Source organism: Perognathus longimembris, chromosome 4, assembly GCF_023159225.1.
Source record: "Perognathus longimembris pacificus isolate PPM17 chromosome 4, ASM2315922v1, whole genome shotgun sequence".
NCBI lineage: Eukaryota > Metazoa > Chordata > Mammalia > Rodentia > Heteromyidae > Perognathus > Perognathus longimembris.
The window spans coordinates 56,486,004-56,512,783 of NC_063164.1; the positions used below are offsets into that span (position 1 = coordinate 56,486,004).

The 26,780-nt window shown below is 36.0% G+C and overlaps 1 protein-coding gene across 1 annotated transcript in view; it reads left to right on the plus strand.

The window, feature by feature from the left end:
* Ttc21b (tetratricopeptide repeat domain 21B) overlaps positions 1–26,780 on the plus strand; it is a 60,232-nt gene that overhangs the window by 20,844 nt on the left and 12,608 nt on the right. The window contains exons 11-24 of the mRNA XM_048345303.1: positions 21–221; positions 4,113–4,242; positions 6,140–6,297; positions 8,639–8,857; positions 10,223–10,461; positions 11,092–11,164; positions 11,641–11,751; positions 12,840–12,978; positions 16,081–16,187; positions 17,793–17,981; positions 18,738–18,848; positions 20,115–20,196; positions 24,199–24,349; positions 24,543–24,704. Of these exons, the coding sequence (XP_048201260.1) occupies positions 21–221; positions 4,113–4,242; positions 6,140–6,297; positions 8,639–8,857; positions 10,223–10,461; positions 11,092–11,164; positions 11,641–11,751; positions 12,840–12,978; positions 16,081–16,187; positions 17,793–17,981; positions 18,738–18,848; positions 20,115–20,196; positions 24,199–24,349; positions 24,543–24,704 (2,072 nt within the window). The remainder of the gene's footprint in view (positions 1–20; positions 222–4,112; positions 4,243–6,139; positions 6,298–8,638; positions 8,858–10,222; positions 10,462–11,091; positions 11,165–11,640; positions 11,752–12,839; positions 12,979–16,080; positions 16,188–17,792; positions 17,982–18,737; positions 18,849–20,114; positions 20,197–24,198; positions 24,350–24,542; positions 24,705–26,780) is intronic.

Consider the following 26,780-nt stretch of genomic DNA (forward strand, 5'->3'; position numbering starts at 1 on the left):
GGAAACAATTTGTTTTGCAGGAACTAATCTATTTACATGCAGTTCTTGCTATGCAAAAAAATAAACGACAAGAAGAAGTTATAAATTTGTTAGATGATGTCTTGGATACTCATTTTTCAAACTTAGAAGAGTTACCTCTTGGCATACAGTATTTTGAGAAGCTAAATCCTGATTTCTTGCTGGAAGTTATTGTAGAATATCTGAATTTCTGTCCAATGCAGGTAAGTCCTGAAACTTCTTTCCAAGGATGTATTTATATGGTTTTTTTAATGTAGTAGTTGATTCATCTTTAACATATTAGACTATATCAACAGCTTTTTTTTTCTTTTTGGCCAGTCCTGGGGCTTGGACTCAGGGCCTGAGCACTGTCCCTGGCTTCTTCCCGCTCAAGGCTAGCACTCTGCCACTTGAGCCACAGCGCCACTTCTGGCCATTTTCTGTATATGTGGTGCTGGGGAATCGAACCCAGGGCCTCATGTATATGAGGCAGACACTCTTGCCACTAGGGCATATCCCCAGCCCCTATATCAACATCTTAAAATGGAAAAATATTTTATGTTGAAACAGTTTAAAATCAGAAGCTTTTTTATTTAGGAATGATTACTACTAATAAAGTAGATTTGTAAAAATTCCTTCGTAATCCTTTTTAGAAGTATCATAAGTCATCTGACAACTATTGTCTTTGAATACTCTCTGTTATATCACCATCAAGTGTCATCTAGAGTCTGGACTAACTAGAAAATGCAGTTCTTACTATAGAATTGGCATGATTAAACTACATTTCCCATGATATATCAAATTGTGCTATGTGGTTTTTAAGAAAATGAACATTTATTGGTCCTTCTTTCAATATTTGGAAATAGAACAAGTCCAGTTACTTCGTCCAAAGAAGAATCATTCATCAAGTCAAGAGATTTAAGTAATGTTAGAAATCTAAAGATTTTTAAATTAGTTTTCAAGATCCTCTAAAAATTTCCAGTTTCTAAACCTTTTTAAATTAATTTATTGATTTATTTATTGTCCTGCATGCTAAGCTAGTGCTCTACTGATGAGCTACACACCCAACCTACACCATTTACTTTTTTTTTTTCTTATTTGTTGTCAAAGTGATGTACAGAGAAGTTACAGTTTCATACGTTAGGCATTGGGTACATTTCTTGTACTGTTTGTTACCTCCTCCCTCATTCCCCCCTCCCCCTGCCCCGTCCCTCTCCCCCCATGAGTTGTTCAGTTGGTTTTACACCAAATAGTTTTGCAAGTATTGCTTTTGTAGTCGTTTGTCTTTTTATCCTTTGTCTCTCGATTTTGGTATTCCCTTTCACTTTCCTAGTTCTAATACCAGTATATACAGTTTCCAATGTACTCAGATAAGATACAGTGATAGTTTGGGTACAATCACAGGAAGGGGATACAAGAGGATCATCAACAATAGAAGTTTCACATGGCGTGTTGAAAGTAATTACAACAGTGATATAACAGTCGTTTCCATAACATGGAGTTCATTTCACTTAACATCATCTCAGGCATTCATAAGGGCATAGCTATTAGGCTCTTGTGATCCTCTGCTGTGACTACCCTAAACCTGTGCTAATTATTCCCTGTGAGGAAGACCATAGAGTCCATATTTCTTTGGGTCTGGCTCACTTCACTTAGTATAATTTTTTCCAAGTCCTTCCATTTCCTTACGAATGGGGCAATGTCATTCTTTCTGATAGAGGCATAAAATTCCATTGTGTATATGTACCACATTTTCCTGATCCATTCGTCTACTGAGGGGCATCTGGGTTGGTTCCATATTTCAGCTATGACAAATTGTGCTGTGATGAACATTGTTGTGCTGGTTGGCTTTACTGTGTTCTTGTTTGTGGTCTTTTGGGTAGGTGTCCAAAATTGGGGCTGCTAGGTCATAGGGGAGCTCTATGTTTAGCCTTCTGAGGAATCTCCATACCTCTTGCCAGAGTGGCTGAATCAGTTTACATTCCCACCAACAATGAAGTAGGGTTCCCTTCACCATTTACTTTTTAGTGACACACTTTTGAGAGCCCTATTTGTGAACCCCAATGATATTATATCCCTTATTTTATCTATACCTCTTATTAAGTTCACAATTCCAAATATATCTTTGACCTGCAAGACCTATCATAGCAACATTTTCTCTTCATTCTAGATGCTCAATTAGAGTTATAGTATGTGTACATCACATTACATTATTGACCTCTATCATGCTAAGGTTAACACATTTCTATAGACTTAAGTCTAGGATTCTATACTTTTGCTTCGGACATTTTCTCTTCTCTTGTTTACCAATCAATTCAAATGATCACATTTCCTTTTGAGCTTGTCATCTGTTTTACATAGAACCTTATTATCTGCCCCATTTTATCTCTCTCTCAGACAATCCTAGTGATATCATGCAAGCATGAATTACTTTGTGTAGAACTGAGAACAGAATCTGTGCTCACTAAGGAATAGCTCTTTCTTACTACATATGGATCCCTAACTCTGCACTTGTTATAGACAGCACAGAGATGCAAACACCCTAGCTTTATCATGCTCATATCCTAACTCAACACCAAGGGGTGACCTCTCAAAAAGGAAGTTTTTAGCATTCTCCCAGCATGTATAAAATCGAGGTTCAACATTTTAAAGAGTTTCTTTCCTGCTGTGCTGATAATAAACTGTAGTTAGAGCAAGAAACAATGTATTAAGTGCTGTATATATGCGCTGTTATTCCAGCTATGCATACTACTTTTCTCATTATTTTGCCACAATGTTATATACCAAATTGGAAATTATAACGATATTTTTCTTTTGGGGGTGGGGGAAACATTACGTTTGTAATTTATCAACGTAAATTTGTTGCACAGGTGTTTATTGTGATAGTTCTATAAATAGAGTGTACTTTGATCAGATTTACTTCTTGCTTTACTCTTTCTTCCCCCCACCTAGTTCTACCCATCTTAAAATAATTTGGGTTTGTTTCATTATGCTACTTTCATATATATTTGTAATGAACTATGGCCATATTGACCCCATATCACTTTCTCCATTCCCCTTTCTCTTCCCACTGGGCCTCTCCCAATATAGTCCACTTTTACCATCATGTCATATTATTGTTGCCCTTAGTTGGCCAGGCCCTGTGTTTGCTGACACTCCCTCTTCCTGTGCTACTTACCTTCATGCTGAGGTCTCCAGCTGGCTTCCCATTCAAGCATGCTGATGGCATGGGATTTCCAGCTGGCTTCAGATCATCTGGAGGAGTATAGTGGCTCCCAGCTACCAGTTTCTTCCTGTATATTAGCTAAGCTCTGATTTGAAACTTTAACCCTCACTGAGCTGTTTTTTGCTTCCCAGTCACAAAGAAACTGGGCAGTGCTGTTTGTTTGTAATCCACTGTCAGAAGCAAGTAACAGAGCTGACTCTGACTTGTGATTCCCTGTGTCCAGCCTGATTATCTTATGTAGTTCTCAGTGGCTCACTCAGAAGTGTGGAGTAGCTCTGTGATACCAATTCCGCCTAGTGTCTGTAATGCTGTTTCTTATGGGGAAATGCCAGAAATGTACAGTTATCTCTCCACCTCAGTTCCTAATTCATAGAGATAAAGTGTTCTCTTTAAAATTAAAATTGAAGTATAATCATATGGATTGTCTGAATACCTCTGCTTTTATTTTTTCAAGAGCATATGGAAACTTGTTAAATGATAAAATGTGATAGTTGTTCCCAGCCAGAGTGAAGCAGGAGGAACAGCAAGTTCAAGGCTAGCTTGGGCCAACATAGTGAGACTCTCCCCCAAATACCTAATATATATGTAGTCAATACTAATTACTCATTTTTCAGTTCCTGTCATTTATACACTTTCAATTCTACTGGGAAAAAAATAATATTTTTAAAGATTTTAATTTGTATCTATTACTATGGAAAGTAGTATAAAATTTTGATGTTCAAGGGCCAAAAAGCCCCTTTATCCTATATAAGAAGCAACATTGAATGAGAACTACTGTAGAATTAATTTAAGTGCAGCATAGAGTTAATTTAAGAACTTGAAAGAAGTTGAAGTACCTTAGGTTAAATACTATGTGCATTTACAAAAAGATACACTTTGTTTTGTGTAGCCTTCAAGTCCTGGGCAGCCTCTTTCTCCACTTCTCAGACGTTGTACCTCAGTTCTGGAGACGATAGTAAGAACGGTACCGGGGCTTCTGCAAGCCATCTTCCTAATAGCAAAAGTAAAATATTTGTCAGGTACGGTATTATCTTAAAGAGTTAAAATAATTTTGGACTCTGATGCTGGTAAGAGACAGATATAAATAAGTACTGCACTATGTTTATGGAGAATAGTCATCCAAAGTGTACATTTTCCATGTGAATAAGTAAGAGATTTTATCCAAAAATCTGAAAATACATTTTATTCTTGAAAACTTACTGTAACTTTTTTGTGGCTCCAATGAATTGTTAACAATATTCAGTTTTATAACTTTTTTAACAGTCAATCACAGCTACTGGAGTGTGTAATATGAATGAATGTACAGATTTTATTAATTCACAGCTGTTGAACTGTGTAACTAAATATAATGTTTAACTGATTTCAAGTTCTTATGAGAAGTATTGATTAATTCTTGTTTGCTTTCAGGGAATAGTTAAAATATGATTCTGATTGTAGATTTGGCTTTTACAACACAAATATAATGACTACACATTAAAATAGACCATCATATCATGCATATAATATATATACATATACACACATATGTATGTTTGTTATACACATACATATGTGTGTATGTGTGTATATGTTTGTATATGTATAGTAAATGTCTCTTTCCAGCTGTTATGCCAAGTGAATGTCAGCTTAAAGCTATTCTATAAATACTTCTTGCTTTTATATAATAAAGTGGCTACCTTCACTATTTTTTAAAATTCATTGTTAACTATTTTCAACAAGCAACTTAACATGATTTCAAAAGTTTATTTCACCTTTAAAATATTGTAGTATCTCAGTGTCTCTTGCTATATAGATGGCTGCAGTGACTTCTGGTACTAACTAGCTGTGTGAAGACACAGTCCACCATAAGCCTGTGCTCACATCAGACAACCTTGGAGTCCTGACTTAGTGACTATATATTTGGGATGTCCTGTAAGCTCCTTCATCAGTCTAAAATCAAATCCATCCTTCCTGTTGCATTAATCATAATCATTTCCTTCTCTTTCAAGTCCACCAGATAAACAGCAGACAGATTCCAAAACATTTACAATGTCAGTTGGTCTTAAAGGCATTTTAAAATCTATAGCTTAGACTTAGCAATCTCTAGACTGTATCGTTATGTCTATTTTGTCATTTTACATAATAGCAATAAGTGTTACAGATGAGAATGATTATTAGCCTCTATGTTCTTTGGCAATATAAGTGAAAATGACAAAATTCTAGGTATATGAATATTTTTCTTACATAACTTATTTGAATGAAAGGTTAGATAAAACATTGTTTGTTTGTATGTTTACTTGCTTCCTTGTTTTGGTTAGGCCAGGGTTTCACCAGGTAGTCCCAGCTATCCAGATCTTTTGATCTTCCTGCTTCAGCCTTCTGCCTACTGGGATTATACTCATAAACTACCATGCCCAGCTAATAAAACTTTGTGTGCATGTGCCAGTCCTGGGCCTTGGACTTGGGGCTTAGTCTCAGAGCACTGTCCCTGAGCTTTTTAGCTCAAAGCTGGTGCTCTACCACTTGAGCCACAGCCCCACGACCAGCTTTTTTGGTAGTTAATAGGAGATAAGAGTCTACAGACTTTCCTTCTCAGGCTGGTAGCTTCAAACTGCAATCTTTATATCTCAGCCTCCTGAGTAGCTATGATTTTTGACAAGGAAAATACAGGTGAAATTATAAGCCCGTCTCTAATACTGATCACTGACTCCCGTCCTCTCATATCGTTACTGACATGCTAATCATGATCAAGTGCGGGCCTGAGTTACAGGTCCCTTCTTCATGTGGACTAGCAGGAAGCTGCCTCATTCCAGTAGGATTGAAACTACAGCCTTATGAATAGAAGACTTGAAGTTAAAACACTCCGCTTTCTGTAACCAAATACTTGTCCTTCTTGTCTTTGTCATCTGAAGAATAATGGACTGTTGTCTCTTTTAGGGGATATTGAAGCTGCATATAACAACCTGCAGCATTGCCTGGAGCATAACCCTTCCTATGCAGATGCTCATCTCCTGATGGCCCAGGTTTATTTGTCTCAAGAAAAATTCAAATTATGTTCTCAGTCTCTTGAACTTTGCCTGAGCTATAATTTTGATGTAAGTATACCAAACTGAGGTTTGTCACCCACTTTGAAACTATAGTCAATGTTTATACATTTATATGTATATATATACCTATAATATATTGTTAATATATTTTGTTGGGATTTTTTTCTGTTGCTTGTTTGTTTCTGAAAAATATTTCTTATGATATACTCCAGCTTGGACTTGGATTTGGAATATAGCCAAAGCTATATTCTGTCTCTGCCTCTAAATAGAGTCATAATTCCCATTCATATTTATTGGGGAGGGGGGTGATAGTGATGGTGGTGATGGTGGTGATAGTGTTGGTAGTGGTACTGAAGGTTAAACTCAGGATCCTGCCTGCTGGCAGATGCTTGAAGATTTGAAACACATTTTCAGCCCTTCCTTGCTTAGTGTTTGGATAAGATCTTGTATTTTTTGCCCAAGCCTTGCTTGGACTGTGACTCTCCTACCTTGCAGCTGGGATCACAGAATGTGAACACATGTTCCAGCTTGTTGGTTGAGAAAGGGTGGGGGGGTCTCAAAGACTTTTTTGATCAGTCTGGCCTTAAACCACAATTGGCCTAATATTGACCATCTGAAAAACTGGGCTTACAGGTATGCACTCCTCTGCTTGGCTGTAAGTGCAGTTGTAATGGCAAGAATATTGGACTCACAAGCAGTTGGAAAGAAATTGGAATGTACCTCTACTATCATTTTTTTAATTTGCACATTTGCCAAAAAAGAAATTATGTAGGCACCATGGTGTGTGGTATGTACCTAGTCCAAACTCAGGAGGCTGAGATGGGAAGATCACTTCAGCCTGAAGTTTAACTTCAACCTGAGCCATACAGAAAGACCTGGATCAAATAAATAAGCAAACTACATGGGCTTGGCAGCAAAAGTTCTGATATCAATGTCTTGGTTTTCCATTGAGCATGTTTCAAATAAAAGTCATTTAATATTACTCTACCATTACAGTGAGTTAATTAAGGGCAATAATTAATGCATTTAAAATAAATTTTAAGCCATAGAAACTATGCCAAACAGTTTTATGTATGCAAATATTAATTATTGCTTTATTCTTTTTGAGCTTTGATTTTTTTTTCCAAACTTCTTTTTAGATTCATCATCAGTAAATGCCTTTCATTTTTTCAGTCATTATGTGGTTTGCGTATATAAACACACTGGATCGCTAGCCAAGATATCTTGACTATTTTCTCTAAGCATTAGGAAAAATCTTAGGTTCAGGCAGTTCCTGAGCTATTTAGTGATGTAAGGTGTCTCCTCAAACTTGGACTTTGCTTCACAAGACCTAAAACCCTCTTACTGGGAGAACGAGATGACTGAGTGAACAAGTGGTTGAAAGTTCCAAGCAAACTTTGCAGAAACAATCTCCAGCTTTTTAGGACAGTAGCTCTCAGTCTGGCAGTGAATCCATCTGGTGCTAGTACCCACCCTGCGGTTCAGAATCTAGCTTCACAGGTACTCATGGTGGCTCATGTGGCCACTGCCACAGTGGCCCCCACAGCCCCCCTCACTCCAGATCATTTCCTTCCCTTTGGCTTTTTTCCTCAAGGATTTTGCCATTTTCTTATGTTTTTCTCTATATTAGTCAAAGCATAGATGCTTCATTGTTACAGGTTTAGAATAGACTAAAAAGGTAAAAGCCCTGAATTGTTTTCTCTTCCTTTTTGTTCTTTTATGAGAGTAATTCACTATGTAGCTCAGGCTAGTGTAGAACCCCAAGAATTCCTGGTTGGCTTCATGCTGCTAATCCTTCCTACTCTTCCTGAGTTCTGAGATTACAAGTGTCTACTGCCATGCCTGGCTTGAAATGTTCAATACTAAATGTAACATTTGAAAGGGAAACCTGGGTATCCAGAAAACTAAGAACTGTCAGTACTAAAAGTTGCACATAAAGTAATTCCTTCCCTGAAGATTCCAAGATTAATATATATACATATATATCAACCTGAAATTCTAATCTTATATACATATATGTTAGATATAAATACGTATGCGTTTATGTATATATGTGTATATATGTATATATTATGTATATATGTATATGTATATATATGTGTGTGTATATACATATACATACATATATATATATATATATATATAGTGGCCTGTGTGCAGTCTTACATTTTCTTTTCTCTCATGACCAAACTCTTGCTCTTCAGGAAGATGCTGGGTAGAATCTGATGTAACAGGACACATGATTAGAAAGTTACTAAGAGGACAGAAGCAGACATGTACAATTACAGATGACTATTCTCAGTGATATTATTTTAGTGTTTGATGGACTGTTACGTTGTGATGTGTTGATACTGTGAAAACTTTAAATAGTTACTAAATATTTCCCCAGGTGAGAGAATATCCTTTATATCACTTGATCAAAGCTCAGTCACAAAAGAAAATGGGAGAAATAGCAGAAGCTATTACAACCCTGCACATGGCAATGAATTTACCAGGAATGAGGAGGATGGGATCTTCCTCAAAATCCAGGAAAGCTGATGTGGACAGAAGCCATCGTTTGTCCATCTTTCTTGAGTTGGTGGAAGTTCACCGTTTAAATGGAGAGCAGGTAAGTCAGCTCAAATCTGAACTGTGTTCAATAGCGAGTTAAAAAGCCAGAAATATTCCCTTGACCAAGGGGTAAAGTTTAGAAGGTTTATTTTTTATTACTTTAGAGTAAAACTTGCTTTCTGCAAGACCCTGAACCTTAAGCACAATTTGCTCCTTGGTAATTCAAGTCTCGGTGTGCTTACATTGACTACCATGAAATGTAATACTATATTGGATGGTTATTTTGGCTACCATGAGAGGTAAAAGGCTAATGCAGTTAGAACCTTACAAGTTCCTCAAAAGATTAACACAAGTGTGCACCCCCAACCACACAAACACACAGATACATAAACATGCATTTTCATGCATATGAAAGTTCTACTGAAATAAGAAGAAAATAGCAACTCCAGATAACTGTATCATTATTAAAGGGTATGAGTGGGATAGATACTTAGAAATAATACTGCTAGTTAAGATGTACTTTTTTGCATTTTAACACTTCTGAAGTAAGTAAATCTTATAATCATTGACGATAGTATGAATTGTGTGTGCGTGTGTGTATGTGCGCGCCTGTAGTTGTGCTTGAACTCAGGGCCTGGACATTCTCCCTTAGCTCTTAATTTCTTCATTCGAGGCAAGTGTTCTACCACTTCAGCCACACAGCTCCACCTTGGGCTTTTTGGTGGTTATTGGAAATAAGAGTCTCATGGACTTCCTTCTGAGCTTCCTTCATACCATACCCCTCAGATCTCAGCTTCCTTAAGTAGCTAGAATTGCGGGCATGAGCCACTAGGCTCTGGACTAAAGTTAATAAAAATTTAGAATGAATGACATTTAGTCTCTTTGAGGCACAAATTTGGAAGTGAGGTAAAAGCACTTATCTGAGACAGCAAGGAAATGTAATGGCTTGCTGGTTGATGAGGAACAGTGTGGACATACTTGACTGTGGGATCTTATCCAAGGCCAAGACGTCAGAGAGCCTGAGTTACAGCTCCAGTTCTTTAATTTCTTAAACTTTAACTCTGAATTTTAGCTCTCTTAGTACATGATAGTAGTGACTTTCTTAGAAGGTTGTGTGAAAATTTAATGGGCTAACACAATGTGTTTATTGAAATATACTAGCAATGGCAATAAAACAACTGTTGTTTCCTAGTTGTGAAAGTAACAAATAGTTAACAAATAGTTAACAAATATTTAATGACTCATTTGGTTTTGGTATCCAAGGTTAGTTTTAATATTTTGTACTTTTCTAAAAATCTATCAACTTATTTATAAATACCATGAGTATACTTGCATTTGATGTGTTGTATTTCATTAGAGCATGCTCCTTTCTAATATAAATTGTTGGTTACTCTGAAAAAATACATTTATTTCATCTTAACAGCATGAGGCAGCAAAAGTTTTACAAGATGCCATCCATGAATTTTCTGGAACCTCTGAAGAACTGCGGGTTACTATTGCTAATGCAGACCTAGCACTGGCCCAAGGAGACACTGAGCAGGCTCTGAACATGCTCCGGAATGTCACCGCTGAGCAGCCTTACTTCATAGAGACCAAGGAAAAAATGGCAGACATTTATCTGAAGTATAGGAAAGAGAAGATGTTATATATTACCTGCTACCGGTAAATAGTTATTTTAACCCAGATAGTTTGACACATTTACCTCTAAAATTCCCAACTACTCTTTTGTCTTCCTTTTACTTTCTTCAAAGATACTTTACAGATCCTTTCCATCAGACACTTGAAGTTTTTTACTTTATTAATAACATACTTATGCTTACTTCAAAATATGGCTTATTATTTTCTCAACTTATCTCATCAAACATTCTTTCCACATTTCCAATCTTCCTGTCTCAGAAGAAGAGCAAGAGTTATGTATTCTGATAACTTCTAAAAATTATGTAAAAACAACAATCCAGAGAATAGACCAGCATATGTAATACTTGATATGTTAGTTGTAGCAAAAGAAGACTATAGGTTAAAATACACCAAACTTGTCTATGGATGAAAAGTTTTCAGAGAAAGAGCAGGAACTTTACAAGTTATTTTGTAGCTGTTCTTAGGAGGGACAGACAACAAACACATAACACACAGAGAAAAATACTGCTATTCCTCTTCTCAAACAAAAAACAATACAAAAATATACAGTTAAAGATAGTGGTTTTAAGAACATAGTAAAATATTGATAAGTTAAGTCAGCGTTGGCACATATCTAAGCTCAAGTTAGCTAAGTAGAATTGGTCTGTTTTCCAGAGAAATTGCCGAAAGAATTCCCAGCCCTCGGTCCTTTCTTCTTCTAGGAGATGCATACATGAATATTCAAGAGGTAAAATTACTGATGTTAAGCTTGGATTTTTAAAATTACTCTTTGTGGTTAGTATAACTTTCATTAAACGGATGTAGCTTTTTTTGTACTGCTTATTCAATATTTATAGATTCAGTCATCTCAATGAAAGGAAGATGGTTACTTCAGTAAAAAGTGCTTTCTTTTTATATATTGAGAGTGAATAATTTTACTACAGCTATGTGTAGTAAAAGCGAAGGTGCATGCATGGGGAATCCCCTTTAAACAGAACATTGAACTAGGAAGACTGCCTGAATTGACAGGTCAGGAAGCTATCATTTGGTTCGTGTATTATTCTGTATTTATCTTTTGTAAAAGCACAGGATAACAGTTCTTGGTTAGTTTCAAAAAATATTCCAAGTGGAGGATTTAATTATAAAAATATTGTCACTTAATGGGATCCAGTTTAGCTGTTTTTATTGCTTATTTTATTGCTTTCTCGTGTCTGATAATTTTAGCCTGAAGAAGCTATAGTTGCCTATGAACAAGCATTAAACCAGAATCCAAAAGATGGGACTTTGGCAAGCAAAATTGGGAAGGCTCTTGTCAAAACTCACAACTATTTCAAGGTAAGTGTTTCATAGTTCAACTATGTCTGTTGGATCAAATTGATTACACTCTGCTCTAAGAAATCTCCAGCAAGCATCATTTGAATCTTTGATGGTTGAAAACTCCCAATTTGTGTTCATGAATGTGTATTTGTGGAGCAAGTTTTCTTGGAGTCTTATATTCTTCCGTGCTTCATACTGTAAAGATTGTTTGCAACCTATAGTTTGTTTTAGGCTTCCCTTTACAGGTAAATGTTTGTAATCAAATCACTTACCACAACTTTCTATTCTTATTTCTCTTTCATTACATAATAAAGCATGCCCAGTGTCCTTGCTACTGAATTAAAATGGGCAAGCTGTGAGTCATTTGGTTTGCTCATAGTGACCATAGGTTTTCCTTTAACTGAAATGTTCTAATGTATATATATATCTGTCAATTGTTAAACATGTGTACACTAGCTAGCAAAGAATCTACATTCTAAAATTCACTGGTCTGTAGAATAAAACCTGTTAAAAACCTTTTTTTGTGATCAAGTACTACTTGCTAGTCAATTGTAATATATGTCAGTTTCCATGTGGGCTGTTGAAATCTTTAAAAAACAGTAACAACAAGCAGCATGCTGGTGGGCATGATGGCTTGGGCCTATAACCCCAGATACTCAAGTGGTAGAGGTTAGGAAAGTCATGTTTGGAGAACAGTCTAAGCAAAAAGATCATAAGACCCCATCTTCACAGTAATTGGGCATTGTGATGCACACTTGTCATATCAGTTACGCTGGGAAGTGCAAAATAAGAGGTTCACTTTCCGTGCTTGTCCAAATATAAACACACAAAACTCTGTCCCCAAAATTACTGAAGTGTGAAAAGCTGGGAATGTGACCTAACTGTGACTTAAGTGATGGCATGCTTTCTGAGAAAGCATTTGGGCCCTGCGTTCATCCCCAGTACCACCAGAAAAGAAAAGAAAGATGCTGTACTTGACTAATAATACAAGTACACGATAAGTTATTTTCAGTTAAGTATTTGTCATAAATCTGTTGTATTAAATAGTTGTGCTACAATGTCATTCTTATGGCCTTTTTTTACTATCTAAAATGAATTTTCTTTAGGCAATCACTTATTATGAAGCTGCTCTGAAAAGTGGACAACAGAATTACCTTTGCTATGATCTGGCTGAGCTCTTATTAAAATTGAAATGGTACGAGAAGGCAGAGAAAGTTCTTCAGCATGCTCTCTCTCATGAACCAGGTATGAAAAAAAGCTTTCAGAGTTGACCGAAGTACATGACGAATCTGATCTGCTTTATTTTTATGTTATATTTTATTTTGATATGCTCAATATTTTATGTTTACTTGGTTATATACATTTATATATTTTTTCATCTTTTATCAGATGTTACTCTATGAAAAGGTATGTAAAACTTAACCACAGCCAGGTGCCCGGGGCTCACATAGGCTTACTTACACCTGTGATCTTAACTACTTTGCAGGTTGAGACTTGAGAATCTCGATTTGAAGTCAGCCCAGGCAGACAAACTTAAGATTCATATCTCCAATGAACTGATAAAAAGGCAGAAGTAAAGGCATGACTCAAGTGGTAGAATACCAGTCTTGAGAGTATGAAGCCCTAAGATTCAACCCCAGTAACAGCTCTCCCCTTAAAAAACCCACATTAGCCACAAATTTATGAACCAGATAACTATGTTATAGAACAGAGCAACCTCTTTAACTGATAAAAATAAATTATCTCTAAATTATAACTGCATCTATAGTATTTAGATAATTTTATAATCGTTACCTTTTAAAAGTAGCAAAATAAGGATCTTATTTAAAAACCACGTACTGGCCCAGTGACTCATGCCTGTAAATTCTCACTATGCAGGAGGCTGAGATCTGAGGATCACAGTTCAAAGACCGCCCTGGATAAGACAGTGACTCTTAACTCTAGTTAGCCAGCAAAAAGACAGAAGTGCAGCTGTGGCTCAAGTGGTAGAGCAGTAGCATTGAGCTTTGAGTTCAAGCCCCAGGGCCAGCGCACACACACTCACACAAATCAAGTACTATGAATGAATAGTAATGCTTAATCATCTGTGTTGAAAGGCCCCGCCTCATCTGTTCTCACATTACCTCCTATAAATCATGTTACTAAATGTATATCTTTTCTCTGTATACTTGTATTTCTGTGTATAAACAAGTAAGCATAATTTTCCTTTTTTTTTTTTGGCCAGTCCTGGGCCTTGGACTCAGGGCCTGAGCACTGTCCCTGGCTTCTTCCCGCTCCAGGCTAGCACTCTGCCACTTGAGCCACAGCGCCACTTCTGGCCGTTTTCTGTATATGTGGTGCTGGGGAATCGAACCTAGGGCATCGTGTATCCGAGGCAGGCACTCTTGCCACTAGGCTATATCCCCAGCCCATAATTTTCCTTTTTTAAAATGTGTGGTTGAGCTGGGTGCTGGTGACACACACCTGTCACCCCGGCTGTATGGGAGGTTGAAATGGGGAATATGGCAGCTCTAGGATAGTCCAGACAGAAAAGTCTGGGAGACTCCATCTCATTGGAAAAGTGCTGTATCATGGTGACCCCCTGTCATTCCAGCTACAGTGGGAAGAGAACAGAAACACACTCCAGGTACATACCTGGGCAAGAATCAAGACACATCCTCATAAATAACATAACTAGAAGTGGGACCTCATCGGTGAGAGCACCTGTCTGGCAGGTGCCAGGATCCTGAGTTTAAACCCCAGTACCACCAACAGAAAAATAAGTGTAATTCTATCTATTTTGCATATACATATGCCAAATGTCAGTGGATGTTAGTACATTCGTATCATTCTACTGGCATCATGTTTCATAACTCCATAGATTTCTATATTATTGGACATTCAGTTGGGTGTTGCTCGTTTTGATATTATAAATTACATTACAGTAAATATGATTATCATTCCTGGTGTACACTCGCTTATATCCTTAGAAGATACTGGATCAAAAGCTAATGTACATAAATTTTTTTCAGGCCAGGCTCGGTGGTACATATCTGTAATCCTAGAGGGACAGAGGGGAAAGTTGCCCAATGAAAACAAAGTTAGCCAAACTCTCTCAAAAATAAGCCAAGGTATAGTATAGTGTCATTTGCATGTGGTCCCAAATATTTTGGAGATGGAGGTAGGAGGATCAGAATTCAAGACCAACCCAAGCAAAGTTAACTTGAGACCCCCGCCCCTATCTGAAAAACAAATGGAAAGCAAAAGTAGCATAAGTTGTATTTTTTAAAAATCATTGTTTTTCAAATTACCTTTTTGGCAAGTTTGTACAAGTTTTCTTGAAGCTCTTTAGTTTTTAAAAAATAAAATTTAGTGCCTGTTCACTGTCAAATGAGTGAAAATGGTGGCTTCTCCCACCTTCCAGAACAGCCTGCACTTTGCATCCTAAGCCACCCAGCTCATCTGCAATCGGCCCTTTGCTGCATAAAAAATATTTGAAAAATCACTCCTGTTCTGATCATGTGCAGGCATTCTTTTCTTGTCATAATTTTCTAAAAAATACACCATAGCATCTATTCATATCACCTTTATATGGTATTGATTGTTATATGTAATCTAGGTGTGATTTGATTTATATAGGGACTTGAACACCTATGGACTTCGCTATTGGCCATAAGTCCTAGAACCAGTACCCCAGCGACACTGCGAGATGACCATTATACCACTTTTTCCCTTCCTCAGTGTATAATAGTATTATCTGTACAAGGGCAGTGTGAACTTTTCATTATATAACTTCCTTATTATAAAAAAATGATGCTCTTATGTTTAGTATGTATTCTACTATTTCATAATACCTTAATATTATATTGTGTTCAATATCATCTATTGATGGACATTTAAATTGGATACAAGCTGTAAAAACACTGAGTTAAGTAAGATCTCTGTGCACTTTCTGGGATTGAATATCACTTCACTGATCTTTCCTAAGGTTAAGAATTTTCTGATACTATAGTATTAATCATTTAAAAAAATAAAACCTTTATTTTAATTTTCATTTCTGACAGTCATTTTGTTCATACATCATTGTCTCTTTGAAATATATATGTTGTGTCTTTAAATCTTTTCCAACTTTCAGGTTGTACATGTTTCCTGCAAGGAACCATTTTAGTTATTATCCATTTCTTTAAATTTCCTTCCAGTTTTCGCCCTAAATCTTTTTTTAATTGGGTATATATTAGTTAACTCGAGTAACTAAGTAATTTTATTCACTATTTTTCAAAATAATTGTTAAACACAACCTTTTAAAATGATAGAAATAATATTTATTTAAGATGAATGTAGTTTCCTCTCAATGCTATTCTTTCATAGTAAATGAACTGTCAGCACTTATGGAGGATGGACGTTCACAAGTTCTTCTAGCAAAAGTTTACAGTAAAATGGAAAGACCTGGAGAAGCAGTCATTTCCTTACAGCAGGTAAGCCTGTTACCTGTATGGCTGTGAGCTAGAAGATGACAACAATAAGGAATATATGTGTAATAAAATCTATTTTTCCCCAAGAACTACAGAAAACTATGTAAAAAGAGAAGTGATTGTTCAGGTTACATACTATTCATTAATTTGACAATTAAGGAGGCTTGATAGTTTAGATTCTGTTTGACAGCTCAAGAAATTTATTTTCTTATTGTGTGAAGTCACATGGCTTGTGTCAGAATTTCAGCTTAAAGAGCTCTTTCTGCCTGTATATTTATCTTAATATTCTATGGTTTTCAGAGTGAAGGTTTAAGGAATAAATAGTTGATCTTTTAGACCTAATTTGACTGTAAAATTTGTCATACTAAACAGTACTTTTGAAAGGAAAGGAGCAATATTCATTATAGCCTGGAACAACAGGTGTAAACTTACAGGCTATCACAAGTCTGACTAATGGGAAATCAGTTTTAATGTCCTCAAAGGAAAGGACAGCTATCCTCAGGACATTGCCTCGGGATATTGGTGTATGTTTAAAAGCTGGTTCTGCTTCCCTTCACTTTTTTTTACTTTTTTATCCTGCAGTTCCCAGTCTTAATATGGAACCTCTGCCCTAAGACCTTCTGGTCTCTGTAAAATGCCTGGGGGCTGGGGCTGGGGCCTGGGGCCTGGCTTCTTAGGTCATGACTCTCCACACTGTGGCTAGGGATGGGCCCTACTGATCTCTGCTTTCAGTTTTCATTTCCTGAAGGCCAAAAATGGTGGTAGCAGAGTGTCTTTATGTAGATTTTGACCATAAAGAGTGTGTGTACGTGTGTGTGTGTGTGTGTGTGTGTGTGTAAATCCATGAACACAAATACATACATATATATCCTTTGTTTTTGTTTTGTTGGGTTTTTTTCTTTTTTAATTTTGTAGTTAGCAAAGTTTTGCCTTATAAGGAACAACCTTTATTCTTCTTTCCTTCTAAATAATGTCCCAAATAGGATTTTCTCAAGAGTAGAACAATTAAGTTTCACCTGCTTGGTTAAGTTTCATGGCATTGTTATGTTTTATAGAGTACCCCTGAAAGACTGGACTAATTCATATGCCATTAGCAATATATGTACATGTCCTTGTTACTTGGTTTTATTATTGTTATCGTTACTGCTTTATTAATTTAATATATATTTTAAACATTTAATTGTGTATTAACAGCATGTAGATGTACACTTAATTTTTAGTGAGATAGTGTACATATATCTTTGTAACAAGGGGAAAGATGTCCAGATGTGGTAGTGCATACCTGTAACCTCAGCCTCCAGGGACTAAGGCAGGAGAGTTTCCAGTCTGAGGTCAACCTGGCCTATCTAGTCAGACCTAGAAATAAATAAATTAGTTAATTAATTTAAAAAATGGAAAATGGTTTAGTAACTTGATAGCATTTTGATTGGAAAGATACTAGCTGATTCCCAAAACAAGTGCAGGTCTGAGCTCTTAATGAAACCTTTTCTTTAGATTCTTCTTTGCTAAATCAAGGGCCAGTAATGCTACCATATATGTGTGACCTATTGAAAGCTGTTAATTTCCATATTCTTTTTGAGCTCCTTAGTATCCCTGTTGTTTTTCTAGGCTCGAGAATTACAAGCACGTATACTAAAACGTGTTCAGATGGAACAACCAGATGCAGTTCCTGCCCAGAAACATTTAGCAGCAGAAATTTGTGCCGAGATTGCAAAGCATTCTGTTGCTCAGCGAGACTATGAAAATGCAATTAAGTTCTACAGAGAGGCTCTGGGTCATTGTGAAACAGATAATAAGGTTCGTACCTATATCTAATTTCAAGCACTCTTTATTCCAGATATTGTTTGATTTCAATAGTATATCAGGAAAATTTCAAAATACTTACATGATGCATTAAAACCAAGCTTTTAAAACTGGTAGTATAAGTAAAGCCCAAAAGCTCCTTCTTTGTAACAAGAAAAATGTATTTTACTTATGACTTTACAGTTTTTCTCAGTCACATAAATAATATCAGTTCCATTAATCAGACAGCTCTCATACTCTTTTGTGTTTCATGTTCTTTAGTACTGAGGATGCCCAAGAGACCACATTTGAGCGATGGCCTACCGTGGCCCAGTGTGGTAATTGATAGAAATAAACTTGTTTAGTAAGGTATATAAGCACATGGGTCCCTCTTTCATTTGTTGCTGAATGAATAGAAATCTCTTTTTGTCCTGAAGCATCCCTTTGAGACTGTTTGCTTGACATTTCATATTTATAAAGGAGAAAACAGATTTTAAGAGGTAAAAAGGACTGGACTTGGTCCTATCTTAAAGAAGAAGAACTTGAATCCAGTCCTCCAATCCCCTGAGCTTATTTTTCTTTTTTCTTTTCTCCTTTTTTTTTTTTAAGAAGAGAAAATTGAACTGGACATGCTATGTTTTCCTGTCTGTCTTTTTTGTCATCAATTGAACTTTAATCTCATCAGTCCTTTTCTTTTTTTCTTGCATTCCTTTTTTTTAGATTTTTAATTCTGAAGCCAGCTTCTGACTATTCCTGCCTTTTGCTCTGTAGATAATGTTGGAACTGGCCCGTCTGTACCTGGCCCAAGATGATCCTGAAGCATCCATGCGGCACTGTTCTCAGCTCCTGCAGAATGACCAGGATAATGAACCTGCCACCATGGTAAGTCTGAGAGACTGAGATGGGTCTTGGTTTTATTTTTCAGGTGGAAGTTTATGTTTATGCCCTATAGAACTCATATTGATGGTAAGGAATAGTCCCACTGATTTTTGGAAGAACAGCACATTTCATGAGTACATTTTACCAAAAGGAGGACAAGAATCATTAGCACTGTGTTTATAAGAATAACAACAAACTGGGATCATCCTTTACTTGCCCTTTGGATGAAGTTCATGAGTCTTCATGTCTGCGAGGTGGCTTGGTCAAATAGAGTTCATAGGGTAGAACAATAATTTTCTAAAGACATGTGAGTTCTTACCTAGATAGACTGAATTGACTTAAGTAATCCAGTGCAATTTATGGAGTTACCAAAAAATTACAAATTTTTGAATATGGGTATTGTATTTTCTACTTGTTTATTTTTTCCCCTTAAGACAAGGTCTTACTATATAATCCATGCTGACCCCATGAACCTGCTGCCTCTGATTCCTGACTGCTGAGATTATACGCATATGTCACCATCCCAAGCCAAACATTATTATAAATATAAATCATTACCCACTTAAAACACATGAAAAATATCTGTAGGTCTTCCTTGTTTTATAGTCCTCTCACATATTTAAGACAAGTTTTGTTTAGTTTTGTGTTTATACTTCTTATTGTCATTATAGGCAAGCCATGTTTCCTATTGTAACACATAAAATACTGAATTCCCTTCAAATCAGTGTTTTGCTGTTGGTGAGTTTGAACTCAGGACCTCCCACTGGGTAAGCTCCAGCAATACCACTGATTCTTACTTCCAAGCCTTCAAAATTGTTGGACTTTTTTTAAACAATACTTAGCACATGTTTTTTGCTAAATATTTGATTTTATGAACAGAACAATCTGAATTACATCTTTGATTTGCTTTTATAAATCTTTGCCCCTCATATTTTCTTTCTTTCTTTTCTTTTTTTTTTTTTTTTTCCTTTTGGCCAGTCCTGGAGCTTGGACTCAGGCCCTGAGCACTGTCCCTGGCTTCTTTTTGCTCAAGGCTAGCACTCTGCCACTTGAGCCACAGCGCCACTTCTGGCCATTTTCTGTATATGTGGTGCTGGGGAATCGAACCCAGGCCTTCATGTATACCAGGCAATCACTCTTGCCACTAGGCTATATTCCCAGCCTGCCCCTCATATTTTCATAGATATGTTTATAGTGCCAAATCCTAGGTAGACTATGCTTTGTAAAAAACATGCAGTAGTATTTTTAGAACCAACTTTATCTTTGTAGATGATGGCTGATCTCATGTTCAGAAAACAGGACTATGAGCAAGCAGTGTTCCATTTGCAACAGCTTTTAGAACGCAAACCAGGTAAGTAACCAACCACTGACCATGTTTTTGAAATGCAACCAGCTCCCTTTCTCCTCTTTTTCTAGCTGGTAAATGATTGGGAAAACAGCAACCCTTGTTGGATCTGACTCTGCTAATTTCACATGTGGGCTTGAGTAGCTCAAATAGCCCAAAGAAAAACGCAGTGATTTCTAGTGGTTTTGTTTTAAATTATGATCATAAACCTCAGATGAACTGTCTGGTCATCCTTAGGTATTTCTCTAGTAAATTTACTCACTCCAGTTGTTCTTCATACTTCCTCCTGTATCCTCAAACCTCCAATGCCCCTTCCGTCTTCCTTACCCTCATCTGTAAACCTTTCCACCTACAGGACTGAGATATTACAAACAAGTAGAGAAGAATTTCATTCCCTGACACCAAATCTACTTCCTTAACCCGAATTCCATGTCCTTTGCAGGTCCAAGTCAATAAAATCTCCAGCATTGTTGTTCTGTTTATTTTCCCTACTCAGCATAAAACCAATGCCCTGTGAGCTCAGAGCTTTATATTAACATTTTCTCCACTCAACTTCTCCTAAATATGCCCTTATTTCCTCCAGGCCTGTGTCATTGTTTTCTTTTTTTATCCTGAATTCTAGATTCTACTTTGGTCCTTTTCTCTTTATCTGAGTTGACACTTAAAGATAATACACATCCAGGAGATGGGAACAAGAGGCTTTTCTTTGTAAAAATAAAATTAAAAATTAAAGGCAATACACATAATACTTCACTTATCTTAAGCTGTTCCCATTTCACAGCATTTAAAAAGCACCCCAGGGGCTGGGAATATGGCCTAGTGGCAACAGTGCTTGCCTGGTATACATGAAGGCTTGGGTTCGATTCCCCAGCACCACATAAACAGAAAACAACCAGAAGTGGTGCTGTGGTTCAAGTGGCAGAGTGCTAGCCTTGAGCAAAAAAAAAAAAAAAAAAAAAAAAGTCAGGGACCACTCCCCCCCCCAAAAAAAGCTAAATATTGTATGAAAAAATTTTTTTAAAAACACACCACTTCCTTTCTGAACATTCTCAAGCTATTCTTGGCAATATTACCCTTACATACCATAATAATTTTAAATCATTTGGAAAAATGTTTAATGCCTAGCTTTTAATTTTTAAACTGTTGAAATTTACCTTCTGTCAAATATCATAGCTAATATCAAAAGGCACATAAACATAATGCAGTCTGGCAGTGGTAATCATAACTTGAACTAATAAAGAATACAATTTAGTAATATTGTAAGGGGAGAATTATTCCAGAAACAGACTCCCAATGCTGACTTTAAATTATATCACCAATATTGTTCATTCATTTCACATATTAGCAATATCATACAAAAAATTGGCCAGAAATTTCCAATATTTAGTTTTTGCTTAATGTTTAATTCAGTACAGAGCTAGGTTCTGTATCTTTATTGTGGGCAATATGTCTTCTTACCTAAATTTGAGGTACAACTATAACTGACGATATTCGTTTATTCGTCTCTTATACATCTCTTTGTTTGATTTCCATGGAACTCTCAAGTTCTGTATTATAATTGTATTTTAAGAAAATAGGATTTGGGTTGCTTTTTTGGTACTGGGGCTTGAATTGAAGGCTTTGGCACTTTAGCTAGTTCTGTACCTTGAGCCTTTCTGTATTTTTGCTGGATAATAGGAGATGAAAATCTCTCCTTTTTTTTTTTTTTGTTTTGTTTTTTTTGTCTTCCTGGATGGACTTTAAACTAATATCCTCATATTTCTGCTTTCTGAATAACAGATTATCTAGCACAAGAAATAATAATTTCAGATCAGAATTTAAGTAATTTACTTATCTTCACATTGCTAAGCCCACAGCTAATACTTGAATCCTCTTTTGACATCACTATATTCTTACTCTACCTTTTAGTTATGTCAGAAAAATAAACTTGGTAAGAATCAAAGTTGTGTGATAGGAAAGGCAAGTGCTGGTAACATCCATCTTTACATCATACATACAGAGCCTCCACAGGGGTATTTGTTCATTTGGTTTTGCTTTTGCTTTTGGTGGTATTGGGTCTTCTGCTTACTAGGAATATACTCTCTGATACTTGTGCCACCACCTGGCAGCCACTTTTACTTCAATTACTTTTAGAAAGAGTCATGAACTTGTTTTTAGGCCAACCTCAGACCTTGATCCCACATCTGCCTTCCAACTAATTAGAATCATAGGCAGCAAGCACCACCACATTTGGCTCAGGAGTCTTTCATTAAGTAAATACTTATTATGGTAAAGCATTTATAACAATATATATATCTGAGTGTATTATCTTAACCCTTTATTTTTTTTCCTTTGGTTTTTGGTTTGGGCAGTAGTAGGCTTTGAACTCAGGGCTTCTGGAGTACTAGGCAAGCACTCCATTGCTTAAGCCATGCTTCCAGACTTTTTTGTTTTGGTTATTTTTGTGATGGGTTCTCACTTTTTGCCCAGGCTGGCTTAGACACATTTCTCCTACTTATACTTCTCCTCCTACCTAGAAAGATAGGTACATGCCACCACACCCAGCTCTTTGAACTGAGTTGTACTCTTGTGCACTTTTCCCCTCAGGCTGTCCTGAAACTGTCATCTTCCCAATCTCAGCCCCCATAGGAATTCGGATAAGATAAGGAGACCTGTGGGTTGAGACAAAATCTCTTGAATTCTGCTGGGGCTGGCTGGCCTCCCTATTCCTCATAGAGGAGATAGGTAGTGAGGATTAAAAACACTTGCACCTAGTCTTCTTAACTAGTCCCACGTGTACAATTCAGTACCATTAAGTGCATTCATACTTTTTGAAAGCCATGGCTAGCATGCATCTTAGACCATCCTCATCATTACAAACTCTGTACATACTTCCTCATTTCCCTTCTCCTGCCTTTGATAGTCACTCCTGCTTTCGCCTTCTATGAATCTGACTTCTCTAGGTGGCTCCTTCAGGTGACATCTTATTGCATTTGTTCCTTTCTGGCTTATTTCACCTAGCAGAGAGTGATAGGTGGTTGTCTGTGTTGTTGTATATATCAGATTTTCCTTACCTAATTTAAGGCACAAGCATATTCCATTGTATGTATGTGATATATTTTATTTATTCAAATCTTAGTGGACATTTAGGTTGTTTTTACTTCTTGACAAATGATGCTTATATGAAATTGAATGGAAAGATACCTATTTGGTTGGAACTTTTTTATAAAAAAAAATATGGCATCCTCTCCTTTTTGGGAAAATAGTATCAAGGATAAATTGCTTTAAAATGAAGGATTTATGTGTGTGTGCATATGTGTATACTCCTGTGGTTTAATTCTAGGAATTCACCTTAAGAAAGGGATCAAAACATTTGTCATAAAAAATTTACAACTATTATACAAAAAAAATCTTATGCTGACTTTAAGAATCCAACCACCTAGAAAAAAAACTATGCAGAAATAAATGAGAACTGGCAATAAATAGAAGATTTAATAAACATAAATAAAAGTATTTTAAATTAATAAAATTTTCTTACTTTTAATGCCTTTTAAGTATTTTTAACTCATTTATTTTAAATAAATCATATAAATACTGAATAATTTTGAATAAGTGTAAGTTTAAATGTTTGTAGATTGATTTTTCCCTCCTAAATATACAAAAAGAAGTATTAAAGGAACTGTTGACCTTTAATCTATGGGAACAAAGAATTTTGTCTTCTTTATACTTTTTTGTAGTCTTCCTTATTGTCCATGGATACTTTTGTAGTTTTAAAAGGGTATTAAGTTGGTCTTATGTCAATAGGATATTACTAAGAGAGAACTAGAAAGAACTGGGAGAAGGCTTCTTGCTCTAGGTGTCTGCTGGAAAATGGTATATACTCTTCATGGAAATGTAGAAGACACACTTTTGCTTTTATTTATATTGTATTTTATTTGAAGTAAATTATGCATTAATAAAGTAAGAGTGTAACTGTCAGAACAAAATTTACAAAACACTGTCTATGTCTGAAGTGTTATTTGTTTCTAGATAATTATATGACTTTATCTCGTTTGATTGATCTCCTAAGAAGATGTGGGAAACTTCATGAAGTTCCAAGATTTTTCTCAATGGCTGAGAAATTTAACTCCAGAGCAAAACTGGAGCCAGGATTTCAATACTGTAATGGACTACATCTTTGGTAAATATATTGGTAGAAAAACCTTGCATGACAGGTGTTTATTTCTCTCATTGTAGACAATGCAGAATATACTTTTCTTGGTAATAAAAAAAAGATGCATTTTAAAACTTTTTACCTAACAGGAATTTTATAAAATAGTGTTAAATTTTTTTTGTCCAGTGATTATAGTAATTATTTCTAAATATTTAACAAGGTATACTGGAGAACCAAATGATGCCCTTCGGCATTTTAATAAAGCTCGGAAAGATAGTGACTGGGGCCAAAATGCAATTTACAATATGATAGAAATCTGTTTGAATCCAGACAATGAAACTATTGGAGGTGAAGTATTTGAAAACCTAGATGGAGACCTTGGGTAAGTAATATTTATATATTATCTTTGACACATATTTTAAACTTGTTTGGGGATAAGAAGCAGTTCTCTCAAAAGAGAACTAAATTATAGACAAGGAGGAATGGAAAGTCAGTCAAATAAATCATCTTGCAAATAAAATAATGCTTTTCTGAAATGGGCGAGAAATGCTTTTTTTTTTTTTTTGGTGGGGGTCCCTAAATGAGAATAGACTTGTTATGAAGATACAATGACAAAAAAAAAAATTGTCCACAACATAATAGTAATAGCTAACAAATGGTTTTATGTCAAGCCCTGTTGTTTTTTAGTCATTAACTTGGTCATTTTATTAAAATTGATTGATTAATTGATTGATTGATAATATTGCCCTGTTTCATTAACAGACATAATATAAGTACATACAAGTGGATGTTGACATATATATACTGTGTTCCATTGGAAAACTCACCAATTATAGTAATAGCTAATCCCCATTAATAATTGTTTTTCTAGTTATATCAGAGCAAAGTAAATATTGGCAAAGCATGAGAAATTAGAATTTCTATATTATTAGTTATAATAACAGAAATAAATGAAATATTCATAATTATGCTGATCTCAACCTTTTTCTTATCAGGGCATCTGTAGACACTGCTAATATTTTTATAATAGTTACCTTTTATTATTATGAAAATAATGTAATATGGTCTAGGAATTATTGGTCAAATATCTCAAGCCTCTCCAGACCAAGGCTGCATATCTAAACCTATTCCTGACCCTACAAAGAGTTGGGACTAAGGCTTCTGTTTTTTTCTTCTTTATTGCTGTTTTTGTTTGCATTTCCCTTTTTCTTATTTGTTCATTTATCTGTCTTTAGGAGGTTAAGAAGGGGCACAGAAGTGGTAAGACAAAGGGTGAACAAGTATAGGAGAGGTGGTACTCACTAGGCATGTTATTGAGAATAAACTGTACAGCTCATGAGTGAGGATAGGAAGGAAAAACCTGGGAGAGAGTGAGGTAAGAAGTAGCATTACTCAAGAAGAAATGTACTCTTTATCTGATTTATATAACTACAATCCCTTTTCAATGCCTGTTGTTTATACTTTGCATATACTATCTCACTCACTACAACATTGTTAAGAAATAAGCCCAGTCATCTTGTCTCATGTGTTTGCTGATAAGGATGAAACAAGAATAGGATTCAGTGCTACCTAGTGTCAACTGTCCTGCTGTTCTTTCTTATGGAGTCCAGCTAGAAATGGTTATATTTGTTATTTCTGTCTCTTAAGAACTGGGATGGCCTGATGGAGGTGCATAAGGATGTAGAGGGAACATAAAAGCAGTTTCTGCCTTCAGAAGCATGTGATTTACTTAAGATACAAGATAATGTGTGAAACCATTTTATCTTGAACACAGCAAGTATGGATAAACATGTGTTTGAAGTACTATAGGAGTTCATAGAAATCTAGGCAGTGGAAGGGAGATGCATGGAGAAGTGGCAGGAAATTAAGTAGACTGAGATGATAAATTTCAAGATTTGGAGTATGAAGACCACTGGATTTTGAAAGTAGGAAAATGGCCTTTTGTGTTGATTGCTTTAAGAGGGATTACATGGCATTCTATAATTCTTGTAGGCTACAATATTGAAGCTCTTTAGCAAATACTTGAAAAAAATTTTTTTACTTGAAAAATTTTTTAAAGCTAGACTTTAGAAACATGTCAATGGTTTATACCTGTTATCTTAGTTCATGAGACTGAGATCTGAGGATCACAGTTCAAAGCCAATGCAGGCAAGAATGTCCATGGGACATGAATCTCTACATAACCACCAAAAATGTGGGCGTGCACTGTGGCTCAAGTGGTAGAGCACTAGTCTTGAGCAAAAGAGCTCAGGGATAGTCTTGAGCTCTATTGCTCAAGACTAGTGCCTAGCCCCAGTTTCAAGCCTTAAGACCAGCATAAAACAAAACAACCACTAGAATTTAGAAAGGAACTAAGTTATGGATCTAAAGACTAGGGAGATATCTGCACAGATATCTGCCACACATGGTCTCTTTGCACGTAGTATATAGTAAAAGAAATGTGAGAATGAAATTTAAA